The following is a 24,068-nucleotide window of genomic DNA, read 5'->3' on the forward strand; positions in this document are numbered from 1 at the left end:
TACATGCAACCCCTATTGCTGTAGCCACTCAATATGGTGTACTTCCTCTTGTCGTTCCAGGAAGCGCTGTCCGTAGTCTCGGAAGACCAGTCCATGTTCGAAGGCACTTACCAGCACCACCACCAGGAGGTACCCAAGACATCGGCCGTCTCCTCCGCCGTTAGCCCCCATCACCACACCACGGCCCTCCAGAGCGCCGTCCCGAAACCCAAGTTATCCCCGCAGTCCTCGCCGGTGGTCGACCACAGCAATACCTTGCCCAGCCCCCAACAGCAGCAACAGCAGCAGCAGCCGCAGCCGCAACAGCAACAGTGGGTTCAGTGCAGGCAACAGGAGATCAGGATGAAGCAGGAGCCGGACCACGGAAGCCACGGCCACGAGGCCGGCAGCATCGGCGGCCGGGTGGTGGAAGCCGAGTCCCCGCTGGACTGCAGCGTGACCAAGAGGCAGCCCCACGGGACGATGACCGAGGCCACCCAGGCAGCACCGCCATACCCATGCCCGCCATACCCCGGATCGGAATCGGACCGTGCCCGGTCACCTCCGCCTAACGTCACGACCAACGAGAAGCGGGTTATCGTGCCTGCTGGTAAGTGCAGCTTTTTCGTGTTTTTTATTTATTTGTATCAAAGGCACGATGACGTGGACTCCCCAGTTGACCCACGTTGGCTCACACCACAGTGTAGTTAAGTTTAGAAAGGATACGAAAAAGGAGCCAAAACACCCCCCCTCCCCCAGTAAAAGGGAAAACGAGACAAAAGACCCCCAAGAGAAACCTATACACAGGAATATTTTGTGCTTGTGAGTATATTAATTTTTTTCTTACTTGTGAGCATTTAATTTTTACTTGTATTTTAGTTTCAATGCGTATTTCTCTGAAAAAAAAGTGATCCATTTTTTTTCATAATTAGTTATGTACACGTTGCTTTAGAGGAATTTCGGTCAGTGATATTTGACAGTCAGCGTTCAATTTGTACATGGATGTGCGCGGAAACGCGCCCGCCTTGGAAATCTCTCAACATTCTTGCGTACGTGAAATCGCCATAGAAATACCCAGATTTGAAAATCACGCGCCTCCACGGACATGGTACCCTTCTTGAAATGCCTTTGCCCTTCATGTCCCGTCACGTGAAAAATCTACCCAGCCACCAATACGCTTGCATGCTTTATCACTCTCCAAGTGAAAGCCAGTCGATATTGCCCAAAGTCGATTGGGCTCTCCACATCCTTGGCAAAATCCTTGTCAAACGTTTGTGTCATTGCCAGCATGAACAAACCAGCACTTCATTCCGGGCCCGCTTGAAAGATTCCTCAAGACTTTTTCAGGAGTTTTTTTTTCACATTTTATAAAGCAATGACGCACCAGAGAATTTTTTACTCCAGTCCTTTGTCGATTTTTTTTCCTATTTTAATAATTTAATAATATTTTACGTCTCCCCAGTTAAAAAAGTGTTTAACCACTTTTTGTGTCCACCTTTTTACACGTTTAACCCACGAAAAGCTTATTGAAATGCGTTCAGGAATATGTTCAAATACTAAACGCTTTTTCATGGTACACGTTTAGCTCAGTGAAATACGCTTAGCACTTAAACACATCTCCTTAAGCATTTCAATGTAAATGTCTGAACACGTCGTGCGTGAAATGTTAAAATTTGTTCCTAAAAAGGGTTTGGAAAATAATGTGCTTAAACCCTAAGCGCCTTCTTTCTAGCGTAAAAAAATCAGGAAGGACAAAACCCCTTCCGTAAACACTTGCATTTTCATAAGACGTTTTGTTATATCGTATTTTCATTGCCAGTCAAGGGGTCACGTTTTGGTGCCATGTCATGTGCTATTGGATGTCCTGGCATAATGCCTACTACTCTTGCAACAAGTTGAGGGATAAGGACATCACACACGACAAATGACCGCGTTTGCACCCTTGGGCAAATTCCTTGCGAATTGAGAAGTAATGTTAGTCATGGTTTGGATGCGTCGTAAAGTTTTAGCCCTGCGAGAATACAGACCCCGGTGTACAGGCTCAATCCATGCACATTTCTCGACCAGCGTGCTCACTGTTCCTACCAGATAAATTTAGGAATACAGGGCCATCAAGTCTTCGCGGTCCATCTGTGCATTACAAACATTTTTTTTTACCCACGAAGGATGCAGAGTACTTAACATTAAGGTAAGAAAAAAATGGGCTCGACAAATATGGTGTACGATTTAGAAGTCTAACAGAGAAACAAGTTAACACGAGTAACTGGGGAAAACGCACAGAAAAACGATGAACCAAAAAAACAAAACAAAACAAAACAAAAACAAGAAAGCAAAAAGCATCATAATGTAAAGTGGTGAAGGGAACTGCTCGCGTTACCAAGCAGTGCGTAACTGAAGCACCGTCATTTTACGACAGGTGTACCCAAAGGTGAATGTGGGCACTGTAACCTTTGACTCCGTGTGTCGCCTCTTTTGAATTTCAGTCCATTTCCAGGTCAGTTTACTCAATAATGCAGCATAAACGTGTATGATACATTTTGAAGGTTAAAAAGATGCCAAAAAAACAGCTTTCTAAAAAGCTGTACACGGCCCGTTCAGTGCAAAAAATCCCCGTGTCCACCTTATCCGTATTGCTTGAGGTTTGCAAGCTTTCCATGAGACGCTTTCGCCTTTCCACAACTCGCGAAATTTTCATCTCATATCGGACATCATGGAAAACACACCGCCAAGAATCTCATTATGGGCACAGGCGCACGGCCGCAGAAGACGCTTTGTATAACACGCCGTCCATCACCTGTCCTCCGCGCCGCACGGGCAGGAAAAAAATGCCCGGGTAGCCAGCGCACCGTCGCCAGTCCTGGCCACCGATCAATGAAGCCCTCGTCCCGGTACCGAAGTTAATCACTGGGACCACCTGCCCTTCGCACTTCGGCATCGCGCCGAGGGTCGTGTTTGCCTCTCTCTCTCTCTCTCGTCGATGGATTCGGCAGTTCATAACTCTGTGGATTTTTCCCAGCGCTCGCTAAATATACATTGCGATAGAATCGTGGTGTGGGGGGGGGGGCGAGAAGAGAAAAACAAACTAACATTTAAAAGGATTGCTTATGGTTCAGTCAAGCCAAAACAGTGATTAGCCCTTGAAATGCAATATCATCCCTCAAACCAGCGACGCGGCTAGTCACTGCCATCTTACGATATTTTTTTTTTTTTTATAGAAATCACATCCGTACGTTTTAACCTTGAATGACACCTGTGAATCTAATTAGACACAGCGCATCTAAGTTTTTGTTGTATTTATTCTTAATGGTCATCCTTACAAGCTTCATGGTCTATCTGCCATCTTCATTTTCAGATGATGGCGTTGCTCCTTGCTTTTACCTCATATCCCGTCGGCCTCAAAACAGTCGTACATGTACACAACTAATTTCCTGTTACTTTACAACCTTCAAAGCATTACTCCCATCTATCCTGCAACGTTTCGTGTTTGTGTTATCTGTAAGCCTGTCGACATTCCGAATTATTCAATTTGAGACGAAACATTACAGGCTTGAAACAATAAGACAAAAGCCAAAAGGTGGTATTTTCAATGAAACAAACTTTGGGTTTTAATCAATTTGAAAAACCGCCTAAGTCATTCCATTCATTGCGTTATTACATGCAAGGAAATTGAATTCATTTGTCTCCAAACAAAATGAACCTACAGAAGTGAAAATAAACATGTATCCAGGCGAGTTCCAAGCGACTAAAAATATTTGTTTAAATATGCAGTAATTACTACCTTTATTTTTGTTTACAGTTGAATTTGTTTATCTGTCAGGACTCAATTAAACATTAAATTTCTACCGAAAAAGGAAGCTATATTCCTTGTGATTTTCAACTTTGTTCTGCGTTTGCAATGCTGAAAAATGACTGAGTCTCTGATTTGGGCTCATTAATGTTTTCACGGTGACACTCAGATAGCATGAGCCATGATCCTGAAACTTACTAATAATAGTGGGAGAAAATTCGCCACTCATTGCTTTTAGAAATGTTGCAAATGATTTGTATGTAAAATTTTAAAACCGATTATCATCCCTTCCTTTTAAATCTACTTCCAACACTTGTCTGCTGTTGCTGGATTTTTTGTTATTTTGTCTTTTTCTAGAGAAGAAAACTTTTAAGGAGACATGAAGACACGCCAGGTTCACTTGTGAACCGGACATACACGTAATCTGCATTCAAAATATAAATATATATTGACTGGTGTATAAACTACTGAAATAACTATTAATTGAATTGATAAAGTTTAAGTTGACCCCATTTTTTTTCCAATAGCAAAACACCCCCCCCAAAAAAAATATCAGCGTAGAATATGAGACAATGGAGATGTGAACGTGTTTCTGTTCGTATGCCTTTAAAATCGCTTTTCGTTTTTATAATCAAATTTCCACCATTTTATTTGAGCCCCTTTACAAAAACAGAATGCCAGATCAATTTATGAATACTTTCCCGTGGTGTTTGCGCAGCCTTCCATGCTATTTCCTGTGTTTCTGTGGAAAAAGTCATTTTGTCATGAAACGATTTTGTTTTTCTACTTCTAGTGAACTTCTTGGTAATTATTATGCTGCATGTCGCACAGGCCCCGATCCTCTACTCAATCTTAGCAATAGCCTGGGCCAAGTCATCTCCATGCGTCAGCTTTTACTGCCAAATCCCCGAGAAAATCCATCCGAAAAATCCCCCTCCCCCGCTAAAAAAAAGCTAACGTTCAGCAGAACACGAGGCCCCATGCATCCCGATGGTGCGTTGTTGGCAAACAGCGTCCATCGAGCTTCGGCCAAGCAAGCAAGCGTCAGAAGACAGCCGGAAACGCCGGGCGAATGCGATAGGCATCGTGGGGAAGGCTAACCCCTGTCCGGAACGGAAAGCTGTTGATTCGATTGAAGAAATATCGGACTTCCTCCCCCATAATGGAGCGAGGGGGGGGGAACTAGGCTACTGTTAAGCACTTCATCCTCGGGCGCTCACGACCCAGCTGCACACACGTAGGCCTGTACTCTTTGCCAAAACTGGTCTTCAGACCCGTGACATTGCTAGTTCCCTCACCTACGGGGAAGTTGTACATTTCGACCATCTTTTCTTTTGTTGGGAAAAGTGGTGACTTGCAATTTCTTTAACTGACCAATTTAACCGCGGTTTGGTCAATAAACACGTGAACAAAGTACCTTCTAAGCTTTAATTCCACTTTCTAAACCGTAGTTTCGTACAACCAATGGTAACGCCCTATTTTGTGTTATAGCAGGATGCAAGTACCACCTTCCAATACAAACTGAAAACATGCAATTACACACGTAATGGTTTTGGGGCATGCACAGGGCTGGAATCAGCGCGTCGTGGTCCCTTGACACCATTGCTCCGTAATACAAACACCTGTTTCTAGCGCTAGAGCATGGCATATCGTGTTGAGGTTCATCTGGAAAAAGTTATAGACTATCAGTAAAAAATGGGTTTTTTTGAGCTTTCCAACATCGACATTTTAGATACAGAGACACTTAGTCGCGTATGTGCGTAAATGTTCGTGCGTTTTACACCTACGGTTATTTCTTAGGTCCCACATGTTTCGTTTAGGCCCCCTAAATGATTCACCTAGGCACCAGCACAAAGTGCTAACTTGTTGGATTATCTGGCCATGGGTTTGGTCACAGAAATTGAATGCATTTCACTACTTTACGTTTGTCGATATTTGATAGCTCTTTCCAAAATTAAAATAAATTGATAAATAAGAAGCCGTGCCTTTTATCACAGGTCCAGTAGCCTTACTGTTAAAAGCGAATGACAAAAGGAAGTTAAAGTATGTTGACTATCAATTTATCTCATTTTCTTTCTTTATATTCACGAGGGCCGAAACTGGAACATCGACAAAATGGAGTATAATATTTTCAGTTTTCGTCTACCTCGTAAAACAAACTGAGCTTGACAGCATGTAGACCAAGATATGAAGCAATCAAAACCGCGCGAGGGAAAATTTTTAAACGAAGAACATACCGACTGCTGAGCATGTTCCTGGAAGAAAAAAAATGTAATTAAAAAAAAAATCTCGCATGAGCGGAAAACTCTCTCCTGACTTTCGTTCAAACACCCACTTTCGATTACCCTGCCTGATCTTTACATGTCTAGCAACCCGCCAGGAAACGAACAATCAAAGTCCCAAATACCACGATTTATAGCCCCGGATTTTTTAACCCCTGCCGATTAGGGGATCAAAAAACAAGGTAGTAATCTGGAGGTTTAACGAGAGAGATTAACCCGGTAGAGTGGGTCGGGCCAAGTTACGTTGCAGAATTTTCTCCTGCGCATCCATCAGTCACCGGGCCGGCAGCTGTGTACACCCATTTAGATAAGAGCTTAGCGGCTGACATTCCCAATACACCAAGCGACTGTGGTGAAGTCTTTGGCTGACTGTCGGTGGGCGGGGTGGGTCCCACAGTGAACAGACAGTTGCAAGAAGGGGAAAACACCATCGCCAAGGCCTATCATACAGAATGAACATGTAAGCAGTATACCAAGCGAACTTGGAAAGCAAAAGGAAATCTAGTTACTGCTCTGACCGTTATTATTTCGAGGAGAAACTTTGGGGCAAGCTTGAGGGATGCCATTTTGTCAGTCACTGTAGAGGATTTTGCCTGGCACTCGGGTTAGATTGTTTGTACTGGTTACCTGGGAAATCAGACCAGTGGTTGGAAAATGTAGACCTCTTGAACTTGCCCACCGTGTCTCCGAAAGGTTGAGGAGAGAGTCCATTTCAATCAGGGTTTCACGTCATGAGACCTCATTAATTTCTACCTTGTATTGTTGCTTTTAGTTAACCAGGTTGAATCAAGGTAGGGAAAAAATACTCAAATGAGCACATCGTCGAAATATAGCTCAACACCTTTATCATCCGTAACAATCAGTTTCCTAATCTTCAGCTGTTAAAATTCACCACATCATATGTTTCTTTTTAGCTCTGTTGTTTTGATAGTGTTAAAATTGCAATTGGTTAGGAAACCCTTCATTTTACTTCATTGCCCAAAATAACTGCAAAATTCAGCACGTCATGTAATTCACGTCTTACAATCGTCGTAGCACGAAATCTTCAACTATCGCAGACTCGATATAAGCTTTAATTTAAATCGTGGACCTCTTCCTTGCAAATGGGGATAGGCGAGCATGCAGCCCCTCCCTGTTCGCGTTTTAAAGTAATTGTAACGTTGCATGAAAAACAAACGCATGTTGCTTGTGATATCTGTATGCGACTTTTGACTTAAATCTCAAAAGTAACAGCTTATCATTATCCCATTGAAGTCATACCAGGGGATATCAGATAATATGCATACTGGCGTGGCGGTCTCACCTGTCTCCCGGTCTCAGTGGTCCCCCCTGAATAGCCGGACTTTAAACGGACGACTTTTCCCCCTGTTGCGCACAGAGATGGTATGACGTATTATACCTTTTTTGTAAGGGCATGTATGGACAAAAATCTCTTCATGTCGTCCTTGTTTGTGTGACTTCTGACATTTTGCCATGCAGGTTCCCTCTCTTTATAAAAACTGGCAATTGGATTTTGGGCCAACTTAAATTTCAAAGGTCCAATGTTGTGCCCAGCCCGGGCATGATTTTTGTCCAAGTATTTGCCGCGGGGGGGGTGTGAGACAATAGCTGCCATTTGCAAAACAACTGCACTTCCAAACATTCTTCCCGAACACCACCTCAAAGTAGCGATTAACAACACAAAGATTTGTCATGCTTTGTTGTACTTCAGTTGCCACTGCCTTGATTGCTTCCCGTTCTTCCGCTATAATTGTGACATGTAGCAGGCTTGCAGGAACTAAATGTACTCATAAAAACACTAACTTTTCCAGCCTCAGCCCTGTACGTCCCGCAGGGGTCATGACCTCAGTGACATCACAGACAGATGGCCTTCACATCAGCTACGGTCCGGGTGCCTGGTTGTACTTTGTTTTCCTTCCCTAAACAGGAAGGATGGGCATCCGTGATCTGATCCCAACACAAAGGGAAAAAGAGAAGGGTTTTTTTTTTTATTGTTATCTCGCGTAAAAACACAGACTTTCTATATCGCGGGCAAACACACAAAATGTTAAAAGAGGTCAAACCGCAAGAAGACCTTACTTGCTCAACATGCAATAGACAAAATATACGACTTTAGTTTCCGGGTTGAAAAGTCGACTTTGCATGGCCGAAACTGGCTATACTGTTGTCTTCGGATAGTAGTTTACGGCTTTACATTTTTTAGGCGTTAACGACACTCAGTTTGCTGTCAGTTAGCAGTTTTGTTTTTATAAACTATCGAGTTCAACTGGTGGATAAATTTAATACAAACAGAATTGGAAAATTGGTATTCAACTCCACGAATATCAGAAACTTAAATCAACAACAAAGGTTGGATTCAAATCGTACCTTCCCCTTACGATGGACTATGGGATTCTTATGAAGTTCGTTACTTCCCTTCGGTTGGGTCTTCTTGTTTGGCAAAAAACTTATTTGCGGAAAGGCAAACTATGCTCAACCGCCAAGTGCTCTCGTTGTTTGGAAAGTGCTGTTCTTAATTGAGTGGTCGTAGGCTACTAGGGATGAGCACGGGGGAAACCGAAACTTGAAGATGAAAGTTAAAGGCGTATTACTGGATTGAGTTTATTTTTCGTTAGATAACTTTGCCGTCGATAACACGTTCATATACAGACTCTCCCAAAATAAACTGGGCAGGCGCATTGCAAGACATAACGATTTTATCTCCGCATGGGCGAGTGAAAACCTGCGCTGGGTACCAACGAAATCATAAAAAAAAGTTGCAGACATAAGTGGAATTGTCATACCCCCCCTTCCTTTCCGATTCAGGAATCAGTATTTGTGTCAAATATCCCAAGACGAAACTTGTCCAAGAATGGATGCGCTCAGGCGACTGGCCCAGGCCAACTTGCTTTCAAGTTGTATGATTTCTGGATGGAATGGGTGGTTTTCGTCCCTTGTCCCGTAGTTACATATTGGAAATCGGACACGCTGTTGAGCAGTCAGGCAGCGTGGCGTGCCTTCAGGAAACTCCGCGCCGATAATACAATTAAGAGCCAGAGCTAAGGATTCCGATTTCCGACACTGACAATTTGCTGATGCTGTAAATGTCATGTGCATGACTGACCGTGTCATGGGCGGGATGACTGTCACTCTTTTGCCTTTAGATCGTGCAAACAGCGTTTGAACCCTAAACATTAAAATTCACTGATCCCTCCCTCCCTGTAGATCCCAACATGTGGACCATTGATCATGTCCAGCAGTGGGTGCAGTGGGCAGTACGGGAGTACTCCCTCCAGGACGTGATGGTTAGCCGGTTCAGCATTGATGGCAAGCAGCTGTGCAAGATGACCCGCGAGGACTTCACGCGGTTGACCAGCTCCTACAACGCCGACGTCCTCCTGTCCCACCTCAACTTCCTGAAGCAAGGTAGGTCCCCCGGAGTTTCTTGATAGCGCCCTCAGTGTTTCCGTTAATCGACAGCGCCCTCTGTACTCAGGGGAATCGGGGTAAATGTTCACTCGTCCCACCGCGAACGCTCGGAAAACACAAATTTTACTGATTAAGCTAGGTGCTCGAAGATTAGCGTATATTAATTATCTTAGAAATCAGATCGCCCATATTCCAAATTTGAAGCAAGAGTAATCTAGCTTACGGTGGGCTGCCTTTGTTTGTTTGTGTATTCAGTGCGACGCTGATAATAAGCTCGACATCATGCTACAAAGTTAATTCAATCTGATTTTTTTCAAACTGGCACACACAAACAAAAAGGAAACTACAAAATAAGCCTGCATCATTTGACCCGTGTGAAAAGTTCATGTCTCGTTCAGCACATTTTGCATTGATTAGTCATAGTGAAAAAGGGTGTTTTGTATTACACTAACTGTGTTTAGTATTCACTTTCTGCTGCACGTACAGTTCTGATTTTATATACTAAACAGAAACATAATTTCGTGAAGCGAAGTTGATAACCTGGAAGTCGAAATGACTCGGCTTTTTATTGCAAGGGGGGTGGATTATTTCATTGCTTATTAACACCGTTTTTTAATTAAGCAGACAATGATGAGATCAAAAGGACCCGATTAATTATTAAGTTTCTGCCGGAATTGAAGACTGATCTTGAAGACAGATCTGAGTTTCCATGTCTGCGTCCAAAACCTTACAGAAGCCAGGCGTCTGGGCTCCCCCCCCCCATCTAAAAACAAACCAAGCACTGTGTGATGTTGGTGATTTTGTCTCTTTCCCATAATACGCTACGAAAAATGCTCCCAGTGGTGACCTCTTGGTGGTTCATTGTTCTAGAACCACTTCCTTTAGACTCTTTTCCAGTCCTTGGTGGTCATAAAAAATCCCTCCTGTGATAAAAATCTTTATTGTTGTGCGTCTGGAACCCAGCCAAATAGATGGTAGCAAATGCGCTAGTAAGCAAGTCACTGAACGTCATGCATCTCCGGCACCAATCTAAATGGACAAGTTTAAGCAAAGTTCGATCAACGAACTACACTGTCAACCAGTGTGCGATCTTGACCTATGCATGTATAATGTACTGGGCACCAGGCAAAATCGACTAGTGGTTAACGAGTTGTCGCTGACCGAACTTTGCCATAGAAGCTTACTAATGGCTTAAGGCTGACGACCGTTATTTAGTTATGCAAACGAAGGGGAATTTTACTTGTGTGTGTTTCACTGGAGCGTCAGGTCCGGCTGTAAAACTGCGGAGCGCTTTGATCTCCTCATGTTGAACGTGCATCAGTTTCGAGTACAGCGCGTTGGCTGTAAGTGATCGAACAGAACAGTTCAAATCATGACACCCAGCAAAGTTCGAATGGACTAGACCATGTGCCCCCGTCGAGGTGACTGTTTTGAGCCGCCCACGTACCGCCCATCAGTTTCGCCACCGATGCAACGTGACACGCTACAGATTTATCAAACTCACTCCAGATGCCTGGGGGGATCCGCCCCGAGGCTACAAGACACGAGGAATAACATCACGTGAAAATGGGTGTAAGGGGGTGCCTGGACCGTGCCATATCACGCCGTCTGTTTCACTGGACGTACCAGCTGACCGTGACAGACTCACTCACTGGCCAGGGCGATAATTGAGTTTGTTTCAGGGGCAGAAACATCCCCTCCTCAAGCATTGTTCGCGTACTTTTATGTGTCACTGTGCCCCGACGGGCCCATTTCAGGCACTGATACGCGTGCATGTCATCACCCGAAATTTTGTCATGCTAAAATACACAGGTCCTATACTTGTACATCCATTTTAACGAACCACTAATCAACCAAGATGGACTACAATTTGTGAAACGAGAACAATGAGAGCACAGCAATCACAATCCATAAATTATAGTTTGATTGCAAGTGTGACGTAAAGAACAAAACCCAACCATTATACCGTTACTCTCCCCGAGCGTTTGTTCACCAGCGATTATCATCTTTGCTCAACGAATTTTTGTCCATATCCAAAGCAATAATGTTAGCGAGCTTTTACTAGGGAGAAAACATACATGTATTTGCAGTCAAAGAGCTGTTTCTTCACATGTATTGGGTACAAAGGTGAAAGGTAAGCGTCGTTATTCAATTTGTAAGATTCATAAAGAGACTTTCTCTGAGCGTGCTTAATTTCACGTCTCCTGTTAGGTACCGTAACATATTTTTTGACCAATTGCAACATTTCAACACTTACTCTACGTTTTCAGTTCTTGGTGCTGTTATCAAGCACAATAATTAGAGATTTTGTTTGTAAGTTGTTTTATTAACACAATTCGTTTAATAAACAATAAACAAATAAGATACAGAAAACATAAAAAATCAAAACATCAACGGAAGCAATATAATTTTTTTTTTAAGTACGAAAATAAAACCACTTTGAGTGCCCTCAATTTTGAAACATAATTTTATTCGCTGGGGGCCTAGATTATGTTTGTCCTTTTTATTTGTGGAAGTTGTTGGCCGGGAGAAGGGAAACTGCTCAATTGGCCAATTAAGGAACCACTGGAAGAACACGGTGCCCACACCGTACTGTATGCACGAGGCAAACAGTTCTGTCTGTTGCATCAACACCGTTCTTACTTCGGTCATTAGAAATAAAGTTACTTGCAAGCTACGCAGGGTTGTGAATCGTGCCAAATAGCTGGATGGTCAAAATAGTTTTTCGCACTGAGCAGTCAGATTGATAGTTGCTACTACATTATCCTCAAGTACGTGTAGGTTGCTACTTTTACCCTTTTCACTTTTCCTCTAAAGTCTCCCAAATCTCCCACAATACCTTGCCGCCATGTTTGATGTGAAACCAACTGCGAATTTGGCCTTGTGTGATAAGAGCTTTAGTTTCTTGAGAGTATAACTCCTTTTATCGCACGTAGCTGTAAAGACTAATCTGACGCCCAGAATTAGAAGCCATTACTGCAGTTACGCCACTCTCGAGAGCACGTGTTACGTGCGCATCGCATCCCTCCTCAACCGATCTGCCCTGAGCAGAAGCACGCCCTTGTCGGTTAAAAAGAGCAATATTGGTCGGGGATATTCATTTTGTTGGTAGCGATGCAACTGCAACGCTTGCGTTTAATGGTTGTTCGTGAACTTGTCAAAGGAACCTCTGTTACTAGGGAAACTGCGCACTCTCTTGGTTCAACTCAGGCCCGTAGGTTGTCATGATTTGTTCAGATGTACACTTTCTTGAAAGTTTAAAAACCCACGCGTAAAGGAACCTTTCCATATGAAGGTTTTTTTTTGGGGGGGTGCGTTGCGTATATGATGCGTTCATACGTTTCACTTTCACGGACACGAAAATCAGCTCCATTAACATAACACACGTGACGGATGCGCAACGCGTGGCGCAAATGTTGACGCGCAGGTAGAAAGGTGCTTTAAGTCTGATGCCACCCAGTAGTAGCGTTCCCTTAGAGTTACAATTACCGTTCCCTGGACACGATCCAACATCAAAGATGGCGCACCAAAACGGTTCACGGGAAATGTATGATGTCTCTGCCAATGATTCATGTATCGCGGAGGACTGGATATCAACGTCGGGTTGACGGCGGTGAATAATTTGTTGGGAAAAGTTTTGTGTGTGCACTTTGCTCTTAAGGTGGTGAGTATGCATGCTAGAATGACTCAGTCCGTCATTCAGTGTAATGATGTCATGTGAAATGCTCCGTTCCTCGCTCAAGATAGGATAGATGCTGACATCGCTAATTGCAAAGTGCGGTGTACCCTTTCCTGAAGACACAAAGGCGATGTGGTACATAGGCGTCCGAGGTCATTACAACACTGAGAATTAGGCAGCTATCAATCAGTTGAACTTGGAATCTTACAAGCCGGAGGTGGATGCCGAATTGAATTAAAAGCAAGAATGGGACGAAGTCATGGCAGGTTCCGGGTAGACGGGTCAGTAATGTACACCACAGATTTCATGTAGTCTGTCACTGTCAATGCACTCACTAGGAGAAATAGTTTAACATTGGACATTCGGAAAGCTCAGTAGCACAGAAAAATCGATTGCTTGCTCGACAGGATCAGAATTAGAAGCGGCAAAGTTGGGTGGGCGTCTTCGGTAGCGATCGAGTTACAAAGTTACAGCTGCCACCGCATCCGAACAGTTTATCGGCTTGTTGGGTTTGCTGAGGAATATGGACGATTCACAGTAGTGCGCCTCCAAGGTTTGCAAGGCCAACCACAACGCGCGAAATCAGTCGATCCTTTCCGAACGCGCATTGGGTTGACAGATTTCGCGCACTCTGATTGGTCAACGCATTGTAGACTCTTGGAGGTGCACTTTTGTAAATCTCCCGTATTAGTTGGAGCTTCTCTCAAAAGTCTTCATTGTGGAAAGTCACCTCCTCGGTTGTAGTACATGGCCAAATGACATGACGCCTGAGCGGTTTTTATCTCGTCTTTGTTTTCGTCTTGTTCCTTTTTCTCAAGTGGGCTATCAATCATGTTTGACTGGTTTGACCTTATAGTTGAAACAGGTACTTTCTGTGGTGAACTCCGATCTGCGCTGTCAATTCAGACTGCTGCTGTGGTAGCCGCCTTTCAAAGCTGTATCCATCTCGAGGTCTGCGCTGAGGTTTAGGCCGCCTAGTTTGTAGACGCGGCTCGGGGTTGTTGTCGGTCATTTCCGCGCCTAACTAGCCTTTTCCTCTCCTCTTTGTACATCGTAGGTCGATAACAACCACAGCCTGGGAATTCTCGAGCAAGGTCTCACCGTCTCACTAATTGACGCTTGGGGGCGCAAGTTAGGGTTAACGTCAAATCTGTCCAATAGCCATTTGCGTACTATTGCTCGTGTACTACAATGTACGTTGATGCAAACAAATGTGCCGACTTTTCGTTTGTACGGATTGTACGGATGATGAGGGACGAATACGCTTATTCCGAGTGTAACGGGTCCATTATGCCCTCCTAGACAGGAGCAACAATAATTTTGTGTGTGTTTGGGGTGGTAGTGATAGAATAGCCATTTCTTGGACTGTCTGATGAGAGTGGGAATAAAAGGTTAGTTAATAAGGAATCCGTTTTAAATATGCCCCTCAAACATTGGGCTTTCCGAAAGTTTAGTGCTGAATCAATCCTTTCCTATAATAGATTACAGTTGTGCCCTAAAATCTAGGTGCAAAATGATCACTTGGCGAACTGTGGTCTGTTTAGATAGAGTTTGCCAGTACGATAACGTATGATGACTGACTCCATTGGTAATTCACAATTTCTATTTTATGGAATCCAGTTATATTTAAAACAATGCAGTAGGTAAAAACGGAGCAAAGGATGCTACGTACGTCAAAAGCACGAGTTGGAGTCCTCTTTCATATCAGGCAAACTCGTTGGGAGCATCCAATGGAAGCCTATTTTGATGACGTCACACTACGGCTCTGCAGTTATACGACTGTTTCATTATTTCGAGGCGAACGCGCCCGCGTGCGTGAGCGCTGTGCTTGTTTGCACTTCATTAACCGTGAAAAGAGGTCGGACAGTAAGAGCGACTTGGAATTGCTTTTATATCGACAGTGTTGATCATCACCGGATCGTATGGTAAAGCTGAACCATCCTAATTTGAACCCGGAGTAAGGTCCCGATGAATTTCAGGCAGATGGCAGCGGCCATTTGCCGAGAATGACATCGAACTTACTTAACCGGTTTTTCTCACTTCTTGTGCTATAAAACCCCTTATTACGGCCGCAAGGTCAAGAAACTCTGGGGGAACAAGAGCCTTTAGTGAAGGCACTTTTTTATTGAACCAATATAACTCGCAACTGCCGAGTTGGAATAAAGACTGACATGCTGCTGCCGAGGCCTAACAAACATTAAATGAAGACTGCTCGCAACCTGCAGAGCTTATAAATTAAACATCACAGTCAAACCGTAGACCATAGGTACCTTCCCGGCTACGTGGGCCCCGTCAGCTGTGAGGGGCAAACGCTAGCTAGGCTTTCATGGACGCGGAGAATGGGCTATTGTGGTATTCTACCGACGGTAGTCCGGCTTTTTACTTACAGCCACCTGGCTGCATTCTTGGGCCAAGGAAACTAAATGAAGGAATTCACAACAAGCCGTATTATGACATCATTAAATTGCTAGATTTGTTTGCCGCCCTCATCGGCACATTTTTACTCACAGCGTTCTCATGGTGGAACTGAAGTCCTAAAGCGACGATTATAAATGCGAACAGAAGCTGCCACGCTATGGGGAACAAGGACCAATTCCCTGTTAAAATGACCATACGTCAAAGCAATGTGATTGATCTTTAATGGAGATAATTCATTTCAAAGTTCTCTCCCTGAACTGTCGTTAATATCATTAAGGGAACGAAAGCAAACTAAAATTCGAACTTTGAAGGACTGCAAAACCTGATTCTGAAATAAACGTTGTCTGTGCCTCTCCCTGTTGTGGCTCTTGCAATGAACTGAGCTTTAGTTCTGCCAGTAACGAAGGCAGAACGTTGTTTTTATTCTCTGTACTACGCCGTGATCCCTTTTAAACATTTTGTATCCGAACAAAATTGACCACTTTGGGTCCGAACACCCTAAATTGGTACCCGTCACATATTTTATTAACTGCGGCTCACAGGTAATCACATCTTTCCTGTCAACTAAATAGAGAATGATATTTACTCGGCCTCCTTTATGAGTACTAACCTGCCAAAGTAATAATAAAAGATATTAGGCCTATTTACTTCTCCCAGAAGGATACAATGTTGTTCGAAAATGTTTATGCCGTGGCTACTCCTTAGCTACCTTTTGAGGTCCTTACGCATTCAGTCCGCGTGCAAGTGGCCCCCTGCTCACTCGAAAACATAACAGTGTCTTCCCGCTCGGCATCCATGTCAAATTTATCTTAATTCGGCCCCAATCTCGGTAACGAATGAAGTAATTTTCTGTCTACGTTTCGCGCAGAAATCAAATTTAGCATCTGAAAGCATTTATCAATTATCGGCCCATCATATTTGGGCCGACCTAGTTCTTCCCTAAGTGTGTTAGTCAAACCCGGGAAAAATCAGATTTCCTCTACATATAATTGTTTCTTGGCAAACATGACTCACGTCAGATTGATTTAAGCTTTGGATCTCTTTTGACATTTCATCAGCTCGAGCCTCGAAATCCCCTTTTAAGAAAAATGTTGGTTGAGAGGGGGGAAAAAGGCAGCCCGTTCAGCGATGAGTGCCTTTGGAGGAAAATAGATTATTTGTGACATTTTGAAGTCTCTCAGTGGAGCTGGAAAATGGCCGCTCAACGCCACTTTGGCTGTGCTCAAGAAAATGTCGAATAATTTAAATTTTCTTATATCAAACAGAAGACTGAAAAACCTTTAACAAAGGTTTCATTATATACCTTAAATAATCATTTTGTTAGGAAGCCTTTTGTCGCTCAAAGCTCAGCATACAATGTGAAAAGTATTTTATATACTGGGAGTAAAATCCATATTCTTACACTTTGCCTTGAATTCCACATTTCGGTTTGGAAAATTGAAATGATTTATGTAAATCCACTTCTGCTTAGAAATAGCTTCTTCTTAATTTACCATGCTGCTCTTCGCATTATATGCAGGTTTTGTCGTACATTCACATGTATCAGTTTGTTCTGAATAAATGTCCCATTTCCCAACATCTTACAATACGAAGGTTACAATATAGAGTTAGGAAACAATACACTACGATAAATCGTTTAAGACATAGCAAATCAGTCGTTTCTTCCGCTGTTTTGTTCGAGCAGGGGCACAAATCTTTAGAATACCTGTCTTCGGCAAATGAGGCAAACTTCTACCCCCGAATGGCAGTTATAAGCAGATGATTTACATGTTTTGTTTGTTTGTTTGTTTGTTGGTTGGTTAGGGGTGTTGGTTTGTTTGTTTGTTTGTTGGGGTGTTTGTTTGTTTGTTTGTTTGTTTGTTTGTTTTTTCACCCCAATCGCTAGCAAGACTCCCCTCCAGTACCGGTACATGGGTACCGCTTGGTGGCGCTGTTTGACATGCACATGAAACTCAGCAGCCGTGATGACCTTTTACAACTGTGTTCCCATAGCAAGCTGATGTCTCAATACGCCTAACTGCTGTCAAATCTGAAGCTATGAAGCTGGCAAAAAGAGGGGTAGCTATTCCTGAAATTGTAAAATCTCTCTTAATTATCCCTTTATCGATGGCAAATTGTATAATGTATATGTATAATTCCGCTGCATGTGGTTTTTGTGTAATTGGATTACGGTCGAGAAGCATTGCCGGCGTAAAGTACAGGCCACGTCTGTTGTACAATCGTGTTCCCGTCCTAACACACCGTCAACTTGAGCTCAATAATCGAGACTGTTCCAAGGGCTACCGGCATTTTAGCTAAATTTGGTTACCTATGAATGCAAGTACCATCATGGACGGGGAGAACGTGCGACGCGACCATTCTAACGATGTGGGCCAATTTTGCAATTCCCCAAAGCTTTTAGGTCTCTTAATGCGCGATTGTGATGTGTGTACATTGGCAATTAGGCGACAACTTTAAAAAGAGCGCACCGGTGTTGCAGGATGAGATCTAGGCCATTATACGATGCGGCCGGAGCCGTAGAAGATCTGATGGTGAACAAAGTCCAAAGCAAAATAAGTGTGCAAAGCGCAACTCCTCAAAGCGGTGAGTTCGAGGAGATATGTGATGTTGTCATCAAAGTCGATTTGGTAGGTTAAAAAAAAATATGTATATTTCTATCATACGGCTGTTTCTTCTTCCAAGCTAATTAAAGGGCTCACTGAACGGTTCACATTCACGACATGGTCGTGTTTTGTGCGTTCCTTTAATTGTCGCGGATAAACGCCTCACAATATTACTCGTTGAATAAACATGAAAATAAATTTCCTTACATTTTACTGAGCCAACTGCCCCTAACTGAGAGAAACTAAAGACTGCTATTAAATTGATCTGGTATTGTATATCACTCTGTATTACGTAAAATAATGGAGTTATAAAGCACGACGGCACCTTGAATGCCGTCTGGATATGGGGTCATCTCGCCTGCACATTTAATAACAAACCAAAATGTGGGTTGATAGCCGACTGAGCCGAGAAGGGTGACTGGACTTCTCCCGCAGCCAGAGAGCCAGGTTGCGTTAGAGACCCATGCTGACGGCCTGATTCGTAATGCATTCTGTGATTATGCTCCTAGATAATAATTGTTGGATTTATTCATTAGCTTTGTGTTTGATAACCTTCATTTTGCATAGGTTTTGTTGGTAAGGCTTAACTGTCCTGTAAGAAATGACACAAACTGTCATCTAAAATCGACATTTCTAATTTCTTAGCCTCAAATTTGAATGAGTAAGGGATTATTTTCCCAACGGAGAGAGGGAATAAACAAACCAGGCTGTTTACACAGCTTTGAAGTAGACTTTGGAGAAAATCATTCATGGAGAGCTGGTGTGTACAATTCAAGTGAATGTGGGGGATTTCAAACCATCGACTTTCCCGGTTGGGATTCGAACCGCAATCGCTCACTCATGTGACTCCTATGCCACACCCACTTTGCCATAAATTTCTTTTTCGACGGCTATGGGGAAAAGCGTGGGGGAGAGACAAAGTCTCTTTAAGAGACCGGAGAAATTCCTGACTGGAAAATGAAAGAGCATCTAAAATTGACTGAGATGACAAACTCGAGTACGGACTCGATACGGGAAAGAAAAGGCAAAGGACGTGCCACTCTATGCTCACCTGAGTTCCCAACCATTCCCTAAGCTTTATTTCTCAACGCTCCCACGTTCTTCCTGTTTTTTTTTTCCCGCAGCACCACTGCCAAACCTGACATCTGACGATGTAGACAAAGCTCTCCAGCCTTCCCCAAGAGCCCCGCCCAGCTCGCAAGGTAACTCCACATGCAGGTGGACACGATCAGTAGTCCTTGTTTTCTTACTGTGTAGATGGGAGGAGAGAATGTACAGAGGAGCTCTCTGGATGTCATTTTATCCTCAACAAAATGCCCAACTGAACTGCTTACATATTAAATTTGGAATGCATGCGATCCCGCTTTCGTCATAATTATACAACACTACTTGCCTTCCACAACCGTGTAAGTAGTCATTGCTCTGCGCACAAAATCACGCGCACGCCAGTCAGTGAGCCCCGTTTTCCGTGGAGTGCAAATTTCACGCCACACCTGATCACATGAAGTGAGTCTTAACAGACATTTTCCACCTGCTGGTTCGTGTTAGCTCGTTTAGGAAGGAACCTAGAGCGCCTTTCAATTTATGTTCTGTTAGTTCTGATACTGAGGGAACAGAAGATTCAAGAATGCGCACGCCTCGATCCAATTTGATGCAATAACCGGAAGGGTCCTCAGTACGCCAACAAGTGCAGGATACATGACTGTTGAGGTCAATTTGAAGACACACAAACAAAAACCAAAAAACCTACAGAGGACGGGAAGTGGCAATGACAAGGCCTTGGCATGGTATCCACTGTCTTTGCATGCATGTTTGTGGCATGGTTGCATTCAAAGACACCGTACTGTTAATATTTTGGCCTGCCATCACGGCTACCCTGGTTGGGGAAAATTTTGCTCTAAGATACTTCAGTGACATAAAAATTGAGTGAAATGAAAAGGCGGATCTTAAAAGTCGAAAGGGACAAAAATTTCGCACCTTGCCAGTCCATCTTTAAGAATTCACTTTATGTCTCCGTCACTGCTTTATTCGACATGCAGTTTGGCAATTAACTTCCTCAAAAGAAAAAAAAGCAGAAGACGGGAAAAAAAGAGAACAGCCTGTGTTTGTTTTGTCTTCACCTCTTGCTTTTTAATATCGGCGTTTCTTAGCTGTGCAGAGGGTTTGTACATGTATATGAAAATCCCACGCGACTACAAACAAGCCCTCGGAGCGGGCCGACTCACTCGTGGTTCCGGAGGAAACGCGGCCTCGTCTCCCCTCCACGATCCTCTCTTGTCCTCGGTTCCCCCCGTCTGCCCCACAACATCAGAGCGAAAAAAAATCTCAGCATAAATGAAAATCGCATCGCGCAGAGCTCGCGCGGGGAGATGTGGTGTTGACAAGCAAAACACTGACTGTCTTTATGTTTTGGCACTGAATGTCGAAGGGGGAAGTGGAGCCCGTGTATCCCCTGAGCGACCTTCCGATTCTTCGATCGCTCGGTCCATGGCGTGATGATTATTGTCCGGAATTCCCTCCCCTTTATCTGCTATTCCCTCCTTCTCTTCGACGAACAAATATATGTTATTAAGTCTCTTGGTCGAGTTTGATGGTTGGAACAAGGCAATTTCATTTCTCTTTAAAAAAGAAAGAAAAAAGACCACGGTGCCTTCTTTTGTTTAAAGAGCTTTGTGCCGCTGGTTTGACAAACTTCCAAGTTGGATGTCGTCGTTTACTTTTATCAGAGATCGACGGGCAGTGAAAACAAGCGACTGTTTTTCCATTGGCGAGCATTGCAGGCGACCAAACAGAGACTTCACCGGTCCTAGCTGTGACTTCCGTCGTTGCAATTATCAGAATGTCATAGAAAGGGCTGGCAGTGCAGAAAATTCCTGCTGGTCTCTCTCGAGTGACTTTCAACATTATCATTGTCATCAGGCCTACTGCCACCGAAGCTGAACCATTGTCTGTACCTCTGTGGCTATCGTTGCTACCGCTGTGACGTTACTGTCCCCATGACAGCCGCTATTACAAGCCCAACTTGCGAGTCGGCCGACCAGGTTTTAAAGTTTTACCCGAGCAGGGTTATGATTTGTTTCCTCAAAGCTCTTGGATATAGCACTGAGCAGACAGTGCTCGTTAAATCACATCACTGAAGGGCAACAAAAATACTAAAGCACTTCTTTTCCCCACCAAGCCAATCACCACCAGCAAAGCAACCCGTCTCTGTCCACTCTCCTATCATTTTCTTCACTACCACCAAAGTCATCACTGTCGCCAACGTTATCACCACCACCTCCACGCAACATATACAACAGCTGTAGGCCTACATATTAATACGAACATCACAACCTTTAGTACACCATCACTGAGGGTGCGGGTGCCGTGTTTTACGTGGCACATGGTTTAAACTCTTTAGGGGTACCGTAGTGCCTGTACGTCGTCTATAAGCAAGACTGCCTCTCTTCATTGAGACCAGAAAAAGAGAAGGAAAAAAAAAGAAAACAAAACAGATCTCGTGAAATTGACCCGTGAATGTGGGTAACAATTCTAGGTACACTGCACCTCCAAGAGGCCACAAAAAGGCCATTGTTCGCAGAGCATTGTGGGGAATGATCGACAAGTTCTATTAGCCGGCTGTGCGCGTGAAACTTGCATTATCGATTTTTGCCAGGGAAGGAGATTTAAGGGCGTATTGTATTCCAGTAATAGTTTTAACTAATCCCTTTCTCTCTCTATTGCATGAACTATTTTCCCAAAGTTTTCTACTGATATGTGCTCATCGCAAATCGCAGCACGGCGACCATGGTATTTGTCGACTGTGAACTTAACAAAAAAATGGCCTCTCTGTGGCAACCTCTTGGTGGCGCAGTGTATAGCGAATCCCCTCCATTGTGATCAATTTTGATATGTCAGTTCAAAACGTACCCCAATATAATTCGCATTCGTTCATATATCCACATAGCTATATTTTAATGACTTCAAGACGTCACCATGTTAGCACGCACGCTGATGTTGACAATTTGAAAGCGAAAGGAGGTTCTTCCTTCAAATGAACGTGAAAAACAAAGCGAGTTTAATTAGCCTTATGTCAGTCATTTGACACGTTTACTGTTACTGTTGCCTTGTAAGGTTTGCTTCGCTGTTGGATGTGCTTGACGAGAGAATTCGCCTTGAGTGGGCAACCATTTTTTTTTTTTATCATCAGTGTTTTGCCAGACAGCTAAATTTGTTCTTGGTATAGCCGTGAAATCGTGAAGAAATCCAACTGATCCAAAACGTGCAAATACACTTGATCGTGAAGAGACCACTCTGGAGAAATGCTCAACCTTAGAAGTAGGAAGACATTCCGAAATAATTATGGAAATTTGTCGACAGAGTCATACGGGATTTAGTTAATACCCAATCGACGTGTCAGACTAGTCTGCATGAACTCAACTCCAGGCGCAAAGGTGGAAAGGGGACCGTACCTTGCATGCTCCAACCTGACAATCCAATAATCGTGTGTTACTTTTGAAACACTAAAATAATGTGATAAGTTTCTCATGTTCAAGGTGATTTTAACGTTGATCTGGGTTCTTCTTTCCATGCTACAGCAACAAATATTGGAACGGCTCAATCGATCAGCGAGAAGAAGTACGCGTGTAATGCTACAAGTTACTACCCAGATCAGATGCAGAAAGGTATAATGTATGCATGTTTTAACCTATATAGACCTTGTTGCAGGCGGACGCGATGCGTCTTGCTTTTCCCACAGGGTTGGTAAGACTGATGGTGTTGTTTTCGTTGTTATGAGCTTTCATGATGTTGTAATTTTTTCCCCTGTTGGTTACAAATTCTCTCTTGCTACTTCTGATGTCGCCAACGTTTTTACGTTAGCTCTTTCAACTGATTAAAATTTGGCCAGTCAGTACAGACCATCACAACTGACATTCGAAACTTTGTATAGGATTGAACTCTTTTTAGTGTGACAATGTGTACATCTAATGACGAATTATTATCAGATTTATTTGTTCATTTTTTTGGGGGGGTGATTTTTTTTTTAAAGAGCGGGTAAGAACTATTTTTCTCTTGTTGCTCACACAGTAAGTGCCACCGCGTTTCCGTACCCCGTCAGCACGCACGTGGACACAAATACCCGGATGCAGCGAACAGGTAAAATGAAAATATTTCACTTCTGTCAGGACGGAAGATTACTCTAATTGTGACTAACACAGCCTACATTTACCAGTGTTTGACTTTGTCGTCCTGACTTATGTTTGAGTAAATAGAGCTCTCTACAGGCATAAACCACTAATTTAGTCGACGCTGATAATTTTCGAGAGGGGTGGAGAGTTAGATGTGAAAAAAGGAAGAATGCAGGAATCGTCTAAAGGGGAACGTTTTTCTGTCTTAGTATCATTTCATTAACGTGCAATCAGTTTGGTGCGTTATGTTGTAATTCCTTCAATGTGCTTTCACCGAATTTCAAAACAAAGAGCTCAGCCGCAAATAATCAGCCAAGAATAACCTTATCAGTTCCTTGACCCATTCGCAGCTGAGACACCCCCCCCCCTTCGCTCATCTGTTGAATCTCACTCTATCACCTCGAATTTCATGCACGGTCGGTGATCCCTAATATGTCTACTACCACGGCACCAATGAAACAGGTGATTTCCTTTTCTTCGCCATTTTTCTCTCCTTTTTTGTCTCTCTCACTTTTTCCCTCTTCTTTCTTCACCGATGACACCAATAAAATGATAATCGCCTTTCAGCAAAAGGCCAGCAAGCGTGAGTAAGTCTCTTAGGCAAGGCGCAGGGAGGTGACGGAGGTGATGTGGGGTAGATGACTCCAGAACTCGCTGTCCAACCCCCCCCCCCGTCGGAAATGCTCGTCGGACCGCTAAACCCTAAATGTTTTCTTCGGCGCGGAAATTGTGTACTAAAAGCCC

General features: G+C 43.5%; 1 protein-coding gene across 7 annotated transcripts in view; it reads left to right on the plus strand.

The window, feature by feature from the left end:
• LOC147797696 (transcriptional regulator Erg-like) overlaps positions 1-23,402 on the plus strand; it is a 68,114-nt gene extending 44,712 nt beyond the window's left edge. For 3 of the 7 annotated variants that reach the window (XM_087142853.1, XM_087142856.1, XM_087142857.1), the window contains exons 2-6: positions 61-589; positions 9,253-9,453; positions 19,281-19,358; positions 22,734-22,820; positions 23,224-23,401. In XM_087142853.1, the coding sequence (XP_086998979.1) occupies positions 61-589; positions 9,253-9,453; positions 19,281-19,358; positions 22,734-22,820; positions 23,224-23,339 (1,011 nt within the window). In that variant the 3' untranslated portion in view covers positions 23,340-23,401. Of the gene's footprint in view, positions 1-60; positions 590-9,252; positions 9,454-19,280; positions 19,359-22,733; positions 22,821-23,223 lie in introns of all 7 variants that reach the window. The other 4 variants (XM_087142859.1, XM_087142858.1, XM_087142854.1 and 1 more) reach the window with 3 other exon arrangements.
• Positions 23,403-24,068: the final 666 nt, after the last annotated feature.

The sequence above is a fragment of the Acanthaster planci genome, linkage group LG10 (genome assembly GCF_054643075.1).
Source record: "Acanthaster planci isolate LZ-2023a linkage group LG10, COTS_SCS, whole genome shotgun sequence".
Taxonomy (NCBI): domain Eukaryota; kingdom Metazoa; phylum Echinodermata; class Asteroidea; order Valvatida; family Acanthasteridae; genus Acanthaster; species Acanthaster planci.